The following is a 12,792-nucleotide window of genomic DNA, read 5'->3' on the forward strand; positions in this document are numbered from 1 at the left end:
TATATATATATATATATATATATATATATATATATATATCCCATCTCTCTCTCTTTTTTGTTCTAAGAACAGTCATTAGGATGCATAGAAAATTAGTTGCAGGATCCAACCTTTTGGTCGGCCTGAAAACAGCCCTTGGGGAGAGAACAGTGGCCATGTCCTTTTCCCCTAGACCATCCTTACAGCTAGCGTCCATTCTCCCAGGCCTGGGCAGCAGCGAAGGTAGAGCCAGCAGGGGCGTGAAGCATCCACCCAGAGCATGGACAGGGATCTGTGCTCACTCGCCCCCTCTAGTGGTTGAGACTGGGATGCTTGGAAGCTGAGCCCAGCCGCAAAGAAACACTGGCTCTTTGGGTCTCCCTATGACACCTCCCCAGACATCCCATAATGTTTCCTGCAGCGGAGAGGGGCCTGTGGGGGAGGCAGGTGATGGTGGCACTGGAGTTTAGTTCTGACTCAGACACCAACGGTCTGAGTCAAGGTGTGGGCAGGGAGGTGAGCACACAGCTGGGCCTCCCTGTCCAGGTGGGAGGATGGCCTTGACCCGCCTCCTTTGGGAATGCCCATCCCACCCACCTCCTGCAGAAGCTGAAAAGGCTGCTGAAGGGTCCCCCTGCCCTGGTGTCTGCTTCCCGGAGGGTGAAGCAGCCCTCTCTGTCCATCTTTTCTGACGATGTCGCGTCAGCCTTCCCCAGATTTGGTTTCCCAGTTCCTGGCATGTTCCATCGTATTCTCCTCCTCTGTAGTCCCTCACTCCCCACCTCTCTCTGCTTCTCTCTGCTGCCCTCTCTGTCCACCTCGCAACCCCTCTCTGTTCTGGCTGCCCTCTGCGTCACTGGCCCGCTCTGGACCTGCGTGTCTCCCTCACCGTCTCCAGCCTCTCTATGCCGGCAAGGTCAGCGAAGACGGGGCTCCAAGGCTTTTCGTGCTGAAAGTTTCTGCAACGGACTTGGACGCCGACACCAACGCTCAGATCACGTACTCCCTCCATGGTCCGGGCTCTGAGGACTTCAAGCTGGACCCCCACACAGGTGGGTTTCCGAAGCTGCAGGGTGAAGCCAAGACCCCATTCACTGAGTGTTAAGTGCCCAGCACCCTGACTGACTCTCCCGAGCAGGGGTTCACGGACCCGTCTATCCACTCAGCAAACAAGTGCTCTGTATGAGGCCCAGTCTAAGGTGCTGAAGCCCAAAGCAACCCAAAGCCACTGCCACCCAGTCTACACCTCGTAGCAACCCGACAGGACAAAGCAGAACTGCCCTGGGGAGTTTCTGAGCATGTAGCTCTTATGAGAGCAGAGAGCTTCATCCTTCTCTTTCAGAACAGCTGATGGGCTCGAACTGTTGACCTTGTGGTTAGCAGCCCAATGCCTAACCCTCGATGCCACCAGGATGCCTTAGGAAGTGCTAAAGACATGATCAGTCGACATAAGACAAGATTTGACACTTCATAATCTAGTGAGGAAGGCAGCTAATGGATGACTGGTTGAAATATGCTGAGTTCAGATGAAATGCTGGGTGCTGACAGGGGTGTTTGATAGCGCGACTTGACTTAGGTTGGGAGAAGGTAGGTGTAAATTCTCTGAGGAAATGCTATTGTATGTGTGATTTGAGAATATATCTAGGGGAAGGGGAGTAGTGGAATCACAGGGAAGGGCATTCAAGCAGAAAAGAAAATTTATACAAGAATCTTGTGTCAGAAACAGCAGGGCACTTCTGAGAGCAAAAGGGGTAAAGGGAGAGGGCAAAGGGCAAGACCCTAGGGCCAGCAAGGCCAAGCCCCACTGTTAGAGTCTGGGGGGTTTAGGCAGGTGAGTGTCAGGTCAGATGACTGTGCCGTCCAGGGGAGAAGACCTCACAGGGCTTCTGTGAGGTGTGTGGGCGATGAAGAAGTGGAGGCCTAGCCCAGGCCTGGCACTTGATAAGAACTCAATACAGAGTTTCGGCCATTATCATCGTGATTAGTTTGGGCACCACGTCCCCAGGGGCCAGAGAACAGGAGACCAATATCTTAGGGAAGCTGGGCTGTGAGGTCCTGGTTGGGAGGCCGCATGGGACCTGCTTCTGGAGGGAGAGCAACCCCATGAGGTGGGGTCCTTGATTTGCTGTCATAGGGGAAGACGTGGGGCTGTGGAGCACAGAAGATCCAGGTCACAGAGGGCCAGCTACTAACACTTGCCCTGGGCCCAGTAGTTCAAAGGATGCCTGGAGATTCCTGAGTAGGGAGGTGGGAATGGTATCCCAGGACTCTGTCTGGGTAGACGGCAGGCAGCACTGTCCTTCCTGCCTTCAGCATGGGTGTGCTCAGTGATGACCCAGGCACCTTACCTAGCCTCTCTCTGCTGCTGTTTGTTCAGCGGGAGGATGGATTGGTGGGGTTTAAAACACACACACAGAGTAGTTTTTCTGATTGTGGAAATAATGTATGCTCATTGTACAAAATTGCAAGCCCTGTGTTTGACTAATGGTTTTCAAATTATGCAGAACCTGGCCAGTCTTCATGGCACCTCCTCCCTCACCAGGAAAGAGAAGCGCTGGGGATTCCCTCAGCCTGGTCTCTGTGCAGCTCCCCCTCTGGGCACTCTCGCAGACTTGGAGTGCTCACTTATGATTTGCCCTTTTTTCACTTAGCAGTGTCTCAGAGATGCTAATAGGACAGTATGTAAAACTATCACAATTCTTCTTTTGTGGACTCAGTATTTTGCAGTATATGGCTAAACCATAATATATGCAACCAGTCCCTTTGATTAAAAATGCTGCAGAGGCTGACCTTAAGCAGATGTGTTGATCTTTGGGTGAATTCACCCACATTCTTGGATACATTCCTAGAAGTGAAAGCGTGGGTCAAAGGGTAACACATTTTTAGTGCTGTTAAAAACTACCCAATTGCCATTGTGCCTCTGTCATTTGTTGGTGGCAATTTAGAATGGAGATCCTGGTGTTGGGGTGTTGGGGGAGGATTGGGGTTCAGAAAGGAGTGGGGGATAGAGGCACATGCCGAGGTATGTCCCCAAAGAAAGCTCATCTGCTCCTGTTTTTCCTTTAAGGGGAGCTGACCACAACCACAGCCTTGGACCGAGAGAGAAAGGATGTGTACAACCTTGTTGCCAAGGCGACAGATGGAGGAGGCCGGTCGTGCCAGGCAGACGTGGCGGTCCACGTGGAGGATGTGAATGACAATGCCCCACGGTTCTTCCCCAGCCATTGCTCCGTGGCTGTCTTCGACAACACCACAGTTAAGACTCCCGTGGCTGTGGTATTTGCCAGGGATCCAGACCAAGGTAGGTGGGCGATGGGATGGGGTGGGGGTGGGGGGGTCCCTTCTGCTCCGCCATGAGTTCCTGGACTCCTCCAGGGTGATGAGTGTGCTCTCTGTGTGTTCCTTTCCGAGTCTATGGAAGCTTTCAAGTGGAAACCGTACATCCACAAACTCAAGCTATGACCACCTTGTGAGGCAGGGGTAAGGCTTTTCATCCTCACTGCTTGTCCCCGTCACCTAGACCCAGAAGTGTTTTAATACTGCCAACTAACCTCAGGCGTTTTTCATAGAAACGGTTTCATCCAAAACATGCCAATTACAGTGATTTCAACATAATTTTCCAGAAGCACTTTTACACACACTCCTTACAGTCTAGTGAACTCCGGAATGGGTTATCTATGTAGTGAACGTGAATCATCCCCAACATGCTTCAGAGCAGCGGTTCTCAACCTGTGGGTCGCAACTCCTTTGGGAGTCGAATGACCCTTTCACAGGGGTCGCCCGATTCATAACAGTAGCAGCAAAATTACAGTTATGAAGTACCAAGGAAAATAATGTTATGGTTGGGGGTCACCACCACATGAGAAACTGTATCAAAGGGTCGTGGCATGAGGGAGGTGGAGAACCACTGCTCCAGAATGACGTGAATGATGCTATTCTCATTGGGGTTCACTTTTCTTTTACAAATTTACAAGGTGAATTGGAGGCATTCACATCACCTCTATCATATTATACAGATTCTCGCTTCCGCCATCCTGAAGTGCAGTGGTGTGTATGTGTGTGTGTGTGTAGATTATGTGTATTTATAGACCATACAAGTCACAAACTAGCATCTCATTATTATATCTGGTTTTCCTGGATTAAATCTTGTCATTCAAGAAGGGTAAGAAATACCTTTGAGATCAAAGTTTCCAGCCAATATAGATGACTATTGATAACAATATAATAAAAGTGGGAACAAAACTTTCCTTTGTTTGACACCAGCAAGGTGAATTTGAGACTCTCTAGTGGATGCGTTTTAGCCTGACTTTGAAGGAGGTGGGGAATTGTGGGATGCTGAGGTTCTAGAAAGGCAAATAGTGCAAAGGCAGGAAATCTGTGTGTGTGTGTGTGTGTGTGTGTGTGTATTATGTGCATGTATGTGTGTGGAAATTGTGTTTGTTCATGTGTGGAGTTTATGTGTGTATATATGAATGTGTGTATGTAAACTGTTTGCATATGTGTGTGGAGATTTGTATGTGTGTCTGAATGTGTGTGGAGATTGCGCATGTGTGGTGATGTGTAAGAAGGATTATACGGGTATCAGTGTGTGGATAACGTTGTTACGTGCTGTTAAGTCGGTTCTTACTCATAACGATCCTATGTACAACAGAACAAAACCTTGCCCCTCCTATGCTACCCTCACAGTCGTTGTTTGAGTCCAGTGTGATAGTCACTCTCGCTGTCTGTCTCCTTGACAACCGTCCTCCTTTATACTGACCCTCTTTTATCACCAAGCATGGTGTCAGTTTCCAGGGAGTGGTCCCTCCTGGTAATATGCTCCCAGTACTTGCGATGGAGTCTTGTCATCCTCTCCTCTACAGAGCCTTCTGCCTGTAGTTCTTCCAAGACAGGTTTGTTGATTATCCTGGCAGCTCATGGTACTTGCATGTTGATACTTTTCTTTGTCTTCTCCAGCTGCCTTTGAAATTTTCCCTGGGCTCTTTGACGTCATCATTTCTTCCATTTGCTTTAGCTAGTCTAGGACCAAGAGGAAGTTTCTGAATCTCGTCTGACATCCACTTTGATCTTTTCTTCCCTTTTGAATGACCCTTTGCTTTCTTCATGTATGGTGTTCTTGATGTCATCGGGTCTCCTATCACTAGTGTTCAGTCCATCACATCTACTCTTGAGAGGGTCTTGAAATTCAGGTGGGGTATACTGAAGGTTGTATTTGGGCTCTTGTGGAGCCAAGTTCAAGTTCAGCTTGAACTTACATATGATCAGTTGACGGTCTGCTCCACAGTGGCCCCCGGCCTGGCTTTAGCTGCTGATATGTAGTCAGTTTGATTTCTGTGGATACCATCTGGAGAAGTCACCTGTAGTTGCCTTTTATGTCTTTGAAAAAAGGTATTTGCAATGAAAAAGTAGTTGGTCTCACAAAATTCTATCACGTGATCTCCAGCTTCATTTCTATCACCAAGGCCATATTTTCTGACTACTGTTCCTCTTTGCTTCCAACTTTTTCATTTCAGTTGCCAATAATTTTCAATGCATATTGATCAATTTTAGACTGAAGTAGTTGGTAGAATTCTTTGATTTCTTCATCACTAGCTTTAGTAGTTGGTGCTTACATTTGAATATCATGTATATTGACTAGACTTCCTTTTTTTAAAAAATTGTTTTATTAGGTGCTCATACAACTCTTATCACAATCCATACATACATCAATTGTGTAAAGCACATTTGTACATTCATTGTCCTCATCATTCTCAAAACATTTGCTCTCCACTTAAGCCCCCGGCATCAGGTCCTCATTTTTACCCCTCCCTCCCCCCTCCCTCATGAACCCTTGATAATTTATAAATTTTTATTTTGTCATATCTTGCCCTGTCCGACATCTCCCTTCACCCACTTTTCTGTTGTCCATCCCCCAGGGAGAAGGTCACATATAGTTCATTGTAATCGGTTCCCTCTTTCCAACCCACCCTCCCTCTACCCTCCCAGTATTGCCACTCACACCACTGGTCCTGAAGGGATCATCTGCCCTGGATTCCCTATGTTTCCAGTTCCTATCTGTACCAGTGTACATCCTCTGGTCTAGCCAGACTTGCAAGGTAGAATTTGGATCTTGATAGTGGAGGGGAGGGGGGAGGAAGCATTTAGGAACTAGAGGAAAGTTGTATTTTTCATTGTTGCTACATCGCACCCTGACTGGCTCGTCTCCTCCCCGAGACCCCTCTGCAAGGGGGTCTCCAGTGGCCTACAAATGGGCTTTGGGTCTCCACTCACACTCCCCCCATCATTCACTATGGTAAGACTTTTTGTTCTGATGACGCCTGATACCTGATCCCTTCGACATCTTGTGATCACACAGGCTGGTGTGCCTCTTCCATGTGGGTTTTGTTGCTTCTGAGCTCGATGGCCGCTTGTTTACCTAACTAGACTTCCTTATATTCACATAGATATTCCCCAATCACTGACAGCACCTCCACGATAGATCTTGAAATGTCCTTTTTGACTATGACTGCAAAGTCATTCCTCTTGAATGTCATCAGTGGCATAGTAAACCATATGATCACCCAATTCAAATGGCCGATACCAGTCCATTTCAGCTCACTAATGCCTCAGACGATCAATCTTCATGTGCTCCACTTCATTTTGGATGACTTCCAATTTTCCCAGATGGAACGTTGTCTATTCCAAGTTCCAATGATTAATAGATGTCTGCAGCTGTTTCTCACTGTTTTGAGTTGTGCCCCATCAGCAAATGGAGATCCCCAAAGCTAGCCCGTGCCCACAGCATTCTGGTGGACTCTACTTTGAGAAGGGACTTCTTCCTCAGCCATGTTTGGAATGCCTTCCAAACCCATTTCTCGGCGCTGTGCCTGATGACGCTGGGCTGCTTATCCACGGAGATGGCCGTAGTTGATAATGCCCTGCTGCTCTTCAGAAGGCTTAAAGTGGCTCGTTCCTCAGAAGCGGCAAGCTGATTCCTTCTTCATTGTCTGTTCTTAATCTGGACGCTCTACTGACACCTGTTCACCTTGGGTGGCCCTGCTGGCATTTGAAATCCCAGGGACAAAGGTTCCTGCATGCCAGCAACAATGCAATCCACCACAGTATGAAAACGTGGCAGGCAAGCATGGCCCACTCAATATAGGGTATGCATATCCTCCGTATGGAGACTCCTCTCCCCATGCACTCCTGACTGAAGGGTTCGCCGCAGGCAGGGCCTCAGTATGTATGACCATGCCTCCGTCTCCCCCACAGGCGCCAATGCCCAGGTGGTGTACTCTCTGACGGGCTCCGCCGACGGCCACTTTTCCATCGAGGCCACCACGGGCGTGATCAGGCTGGAAAAGCCGCTGCGAGACCGGCCGCAGGCCGTGCTGGAGCTCACGGTCCGGGCCTCGGACCTGGGCACGCCGACTCCGCTGTCCACACTGGGCACCGTCACGGTCTCCGTGGTGGGCCTGGAGGACTACCTGCCGGTGTTCCTGAGCACCGAGCACAACGTGCGGGTGCCCGAGGACGCCCAGCCCGGCACGGAGGTGCTGCACGTGGCTGCCCTCACTCGGTCCGGCGCCGAGAAGACGGGCTACGGCATCGTCGGTGGGAACCAGCAGGGCCGCTTCCGCCTCGACGCTCGCACAGGTGAGGCGGCGCGCAAGCGCACGTATATGCGTCTGCACGCACGCCCCGAGACGGGATGAGCGGGCTTGCGGGGGAGGGCCGTCAGGTGTCTGTCCACACCGCCCACTCGCTCTGCTGTCCTCCACTCCCTGCGTCTATCCACGTGCCTTCTTCCAACTTGGGCCTGTCTGAGTGGGGAACCTCCCTTGTCCACTCACGTCCCCCCACCCCCGGGACTGGGTGCCCGGGGTCCTCGGGGACCCAACTCCTCAGGCATGTCTTGAGGCCTCCTGGGCTCAGCGCAGCCCGGGAGGTGAGGCTCGATTCGACCCTTGGCCACCGAACCTGGAACACTTGCTGGAAGCTGGTGCTTATGCAGCTCTGGAAAAGGCTGCCAGCTTCCTTCCAAGATCCTCGCATCCATGCATGTTCCCACCTTCTCATGGAGAGGGAGGCAAATGGCCTTTCTGCTCACAGGCGAAGGGTCTAGGTCAGATTCACAGTTACCTGGAGGGGTCTCCGACATGGCACAGCACCGCCCCCGTGTCAAACCCCAATCCCGAAACAAAAGTAGTGCCATCCACCAAGTCGGTGTTGACACACAGCGACCCTACGGACAGGGTGGAACTGCCCCTCTGAGTTTCCGACATTGTAGCTTGACCGGAGTACAAAGGGTATCTTTCTCCCAACTTCCTACACAGCCCTCTTGTGGTTGAGCGGTGCCTCCAACATGTGTGCATTGCGTACACCTGTGCACAGAAGTAGGAGGCGCATGCTGTAATTATCCACATTTCATCTTTACCCTTCACCCCACACCCAGTCGTTGCAGAGTTATTTCAAAGCCAACCCCAGACATCTCATTTTTCACCCGCAAGCCCTGCAGTGGGCATCTCTAAGTGGTTTCCAGCTGGCATCATAGTGACTCCTGCTCGTGGAGACCTTGTGGGTGTCGGAGTAGAACTGTGTGCCAAAGGGTTTTTAATAACTGATTTTTGTGAAGGAGGCAGCCACGCCTCTCCTGCAGGGTCTCTGGGGAGACTCAAGCTGCACCATTAAACCCGATCAAACGCACTGCAGTGGGAGTCCATTAGGACTCATAGACTAGAACTGCCTCATAGGGTTTTAAAGCTGTACATCTTTTCCTTTTTTAAAAAAATAAGTTATTTTGGGGGGACTCTTACAGCTCTTACAACAATCCCGACATCAATTGTATCAAGCACATTTGTACATATGTTGCCACAGTCATTTCCAAACATTTTCTTTCTACTTGAGCCCTTTGTATCAGCTTCTCTTTTTAAAAAAATCATTTTATTAGGAGCTTGTACAACTCTTATCACAATCCATCCATCGTGTCAAGCACATTTGTACATTTGTTGCCCTCATCATTTTCAAAACTTTTTCTTTCTACTTGAGCCCTTGGTATCAGCTCCTCATTTTTCTCCTCTCTCCCTACTCCTGTCCCTCATGAACCCTTGATAGTTTATAAATTATTAATATTTTCTCATGTCTTACACTTTCCGATGTCTCCCTTCACCCACTTTTCTGTTGTCCGTCCCCCAGGGATGGGGTTACATATAGATCCTTGTCATCTGTTTCCCCTCAAAGCTGTACATCTTTAAGGAAGCAGATTGCTAGACTATTCTCCCATAGAGCAACGAGTGGGTCCAAATTGCTCACCTTTTGGTTAGCAGTAGGGTGCTTTAACCCAGCCTGTATGTTAACTGCTACTTGGTCGATTCCGACTCTAGTGATCCTGTATAGGGTTTCTGAAATGGTACATTTTTCCTGGAGAAAATAGCCTCATTTTTCGCCCGCAGAGTAGCTGTGGTGCGTTTGAACCACCAACCTTGTGGTTTGCAACCCAATGCCTGGCTCACAAGATCACCGCCATTAGAAGTGATAAGAGATTTTTCTAATCTGTTCATTCCTCATTCACTTACTAGCTGGAATTCTTTTTTTAAGGATCTATTTTCCACCTTTAACTATTTGTTTATTGAGCAAAGGCAGGATGGGCCCTTGCTCTTTTCTACTCCAGTGTTCAGAATAATAAGTATATGTCCTAGCAGTGTATTGGACAGCTTGAGCTATTATTAAGCTCTTTTTGTAATCTCAGTTCTATCACTTACTGTCCGATGAACATCAATTGACTAATCTGGAAAAGGTACATCAGTGATTCTTCCTATTTTATAACAGTATTGCAATTTAATTGGGACACATTTACTATTACAGATTTCATAGAGATTTCAATGGCATGTTACAGAAAGTAAATGTGGCGGAAACACTGCTTTTGAGCATGATAATGAAGATGAGGGAAGGAGATTGCTTGGTGGGGAGCCTTGTTGAGCTGCCTCTCCTGGGACATTGCTCAAGATGCCTCAGGCCTCCTCCTCTGGGGTTCCAGTGGCCTCATTGCTACCCTCACCTCTTGCCTCTTCAGGGATCCTGTATGTCAACAGGAGCTTGGACTTTGAGACAAGCCCCAAGTACTTCCTGTCCATCGAGTGCAGCCGAAAGGGCTCTTCCTCCCTCAATGACATGACCACAATCGTAGTCAATGTCACTGATATCAACGAACACCAGCCCAGGTTCCCCCAGGAGCTGTACAGCGTGAGGGTCTTGGAGAATGCCTTTGTGGGTGACATCGTACTCACGGTAAGGACTCCAGCCTTGCTATTTGTTGGGCAGGGACTCAGGGGTGGACTCTCGCCCCCACCCCACCACACACACCTAGTCAGCTATAAACGTGGATTTATTTATCAAGTTAACACCCTGAGCACTTGACTCTTGATGGCTAACCAGTTGGCCAAACTGCTTCTCGTGACCTAGTGTCTCAGGGTGGTGCTTGATGTGATTGGTTAGGAGAGAGAAGAGCAGAGACAGCCCCCAGTGGGCTGCCAGGGGCTCGAGTGCCTGCACAGGACCTGGTCGCAGGGACTGATACGGAGTGCCAGTGAGTGGGGGTGGGGGTGGGGGTGGTGGGGGGAGGAACCCAAAAAACCACCTCTTTACATTAAGTAAGTCATTGTTCTCTCCTGCGATGCAGGAAAGCAGCCTCCATGTACTGATATTCAGGTGTTCGATGCCCCTCTTCAGGCAGCCTCCCAGTCTCCACTCCTGCATGCCCTGTCCTCCTAGCAACCTTCATTCCCATCACCCAGGAAGCAACACCTTTCCCCAGAGAGCTGCAGACTGTTTTCTCTGCCTGGAAAGCCTGCTATGCTCCCAGGAACCCGACTTATCCCATGGGGCTTCACAAATCCTTTCCTAATTTCCCCAGGTGGGAGTTGTCACTGTGTTCTCTGTGCTTCAACACTTGGCCCCAAGTGAAAGTTGCCCGTGATATATTCATGTTGGCATGTTCCTACCACCTACCACGACCTCCCGCCCGCTGCCGGAGGGAGTGAATGGTGAATGACTGCACAAACAGGCGAACTGTGGCACGTGGCGCTCCTAGTAGGAAGGGAATGAAGAGACTCACTCAGCAGGGATGGCTGTGGCCCAGGGACTGCCGGCCCAATGCCAGGGCCAGGGCCATACCTATCTCTCGTGTGTTTCCAGGGGCCAGGATTCCACTCTGGTCCCTCATGTCCCCCATTCACAGCCCACCTCCCCCCTGTAGGTGTCAGCCACCGATGAAGACGGACCCCTCAATAGTGCCATCACCTACAGCCTGGTAGGCGGGAACCAGCTGGGACACTTCTCTGTCCACCCCAAAACCGGGGCACTGCAAGTGGCCAAGGCCCTGGATTGGGAACAGGTGAGTCATGGGGAGTGGCCCCAACTCACCTCACCAGAGCACAGAGATGCCACACTGCTCTGTCGTCATCATATGACAATGATAGCCACTATGTACTTAGCACTTGCTCTGTGACAGAGCAATGATTTACATGCATTATCCCACTTGACTCTGAAATCAGTCCTAAGCAATAAGCTGCTATCCTCAGAGAGGCCTAGACACTGGTCCATGGTCACACAGCTACTAAGTAGCTGACTTAGAAATCAATTCTATTTCTGTCTGACTCAGAACCCGAGCCCTATAATAACAGGGGTGGGCAACAGGGATGGGCACAGAGTACTGTCTCAAAGACATTAGATATAAGGCAGGGGTTAGTACTGAGGGCCTCACTGCTAACCCTCTACTGGGCATCTCTGGACAGACTTCCAGCTACTCTCTGACACTCCGAGCCACAGACAGCGGGCAGCCCCCACTCCACGGGGACATAGACATCGATGTCCAAGTGGTTGATGTCAACGATAATTCCCCTAGATTCTTCCAGCTCAACTACAGCACCACTGTCCAGGTAAGGACGAACTTCCAGATACGCCCTGAGGCGTATCCTTTCCTCCCTTTCCTTCCAGTGGTATCGACAAATCCACCTTGCCCACTGATGGCCCCAAAGGCAACACACCCTGCTGAAGGGAATTGTGGGCTATGGGTTGTCTAAACAATCAGGCATCATGCTATGCATCTTCCGTAGCCATTGTCTTATTCCAGGCTGACAACAACCATGCGAAGTAGATAGTACCCAGCTTCCAGATTCATGTAATGGAGGCACAGAAAAGTGCCATGTCTAGCATGTGGCAAACGTGGAAGGAAATCCCAGGGGCTTTCCAGATCCCAAGCTCTTTCCACCACACAGTGGTGGGTGAGAGCTTTTGGGAGAGAGCCCTGGGAGTCGATGGGGAATTGTCAGGAATGGTAGAAGGTGAGGGAGATAAAGAAGTGGATAGCAAGCTGAGTCCTGGGCCCAGCTTCAGCTACGGCTGCTCTGCTTTGACCTGTCGTATATAGTAGGGGTCTGAAGAAAGATGCTTTGGCTGCAAAAAACAGAATACTGGACTAGAAGTACATTGATTTATACAGATGTATTATTTCCCCTAGCAAGACGGCTGGTGATGGGCAGTCCCATTCCAGAGTTGGTGGTTTCGGCAGGAAAGTGGTGCCAGGGCTCTGGGTCATCCTCCCCGGAGCTCCCCCCGCCTTCTCCTTCAGGTTGCAAGGTGGCTGCTGCAGCTTCAAGCGTCCCCTCCTTTTCACACCTTGTCACAGGCAACCAGAAAGGGATTCTCTGGCATCACCCATTTGCTTTAGGACTGTGATGAGGACAGTTGGGGGCAGAAGAACCTAACACGTGATAAAGAACAGTTGTCAATCAATGGAAAAATCACACGCTACTCAGTTTGATGAAAGGCCAGTCA

The 12,792-nt window shown here is 49.9% G+C and overlaps 1 protein-coding gene across 1 annotated transcript in view; it reads left to right on the top strand.

Annotated features, from left to right (window-relative positions):
• The window catches only part of FAT2 (FAT atypical cadherin 2), a 97,124-nt gene that overhangs the window by 64,716 nt on the left and 19,616 nt on the right, over window positions 1-12,792 (top strand). Inside the window, exons 13-18 of the mRNA XM_004697097.2 lie at window positions 878-1,031; window positions 3,047-3,280; window positions 7,231-7,614; window positions 10,031-10,245; window positions 11,213-11,350; window positions 11,751-11,894. Of these exons, the coding sequence (XP_004697154.1) occupies window positions 878-1,031; window positions 3,047-3,280; window positions 7,231-7,614; window positions 10,031-10,245; window positions 11,213-11,350; window positions 11,751-11,894 (1,269 nt within the window). The remainder of the gene's footprint in view (window positions 1-877; window positions 1,032-3,046; window positions 3,281-7,230; window positions 7,615-10,030; window positions 10,246-11,212; window positions 11,351-11,750; window positions 11,895-12,792) is intronic.

This window comes from Echinops telfairi, unplaced genomic scaffold (genome assembly GCF_000313985.2).
Source record: "Echinops telfairi isolate 266 unplaced genomic scaffold, ASM31398v2 ScPeMD7_7469;HRSCAF=8507_0, whole genome shotgun sequence".
Taxonomy (NCBI): domain Eukaryota; kingdom Metazoa; phylum Chordata; class Mammalia; order Afrosoricida; family Tenrecidae; genus Echinops; species Echinops telfairi.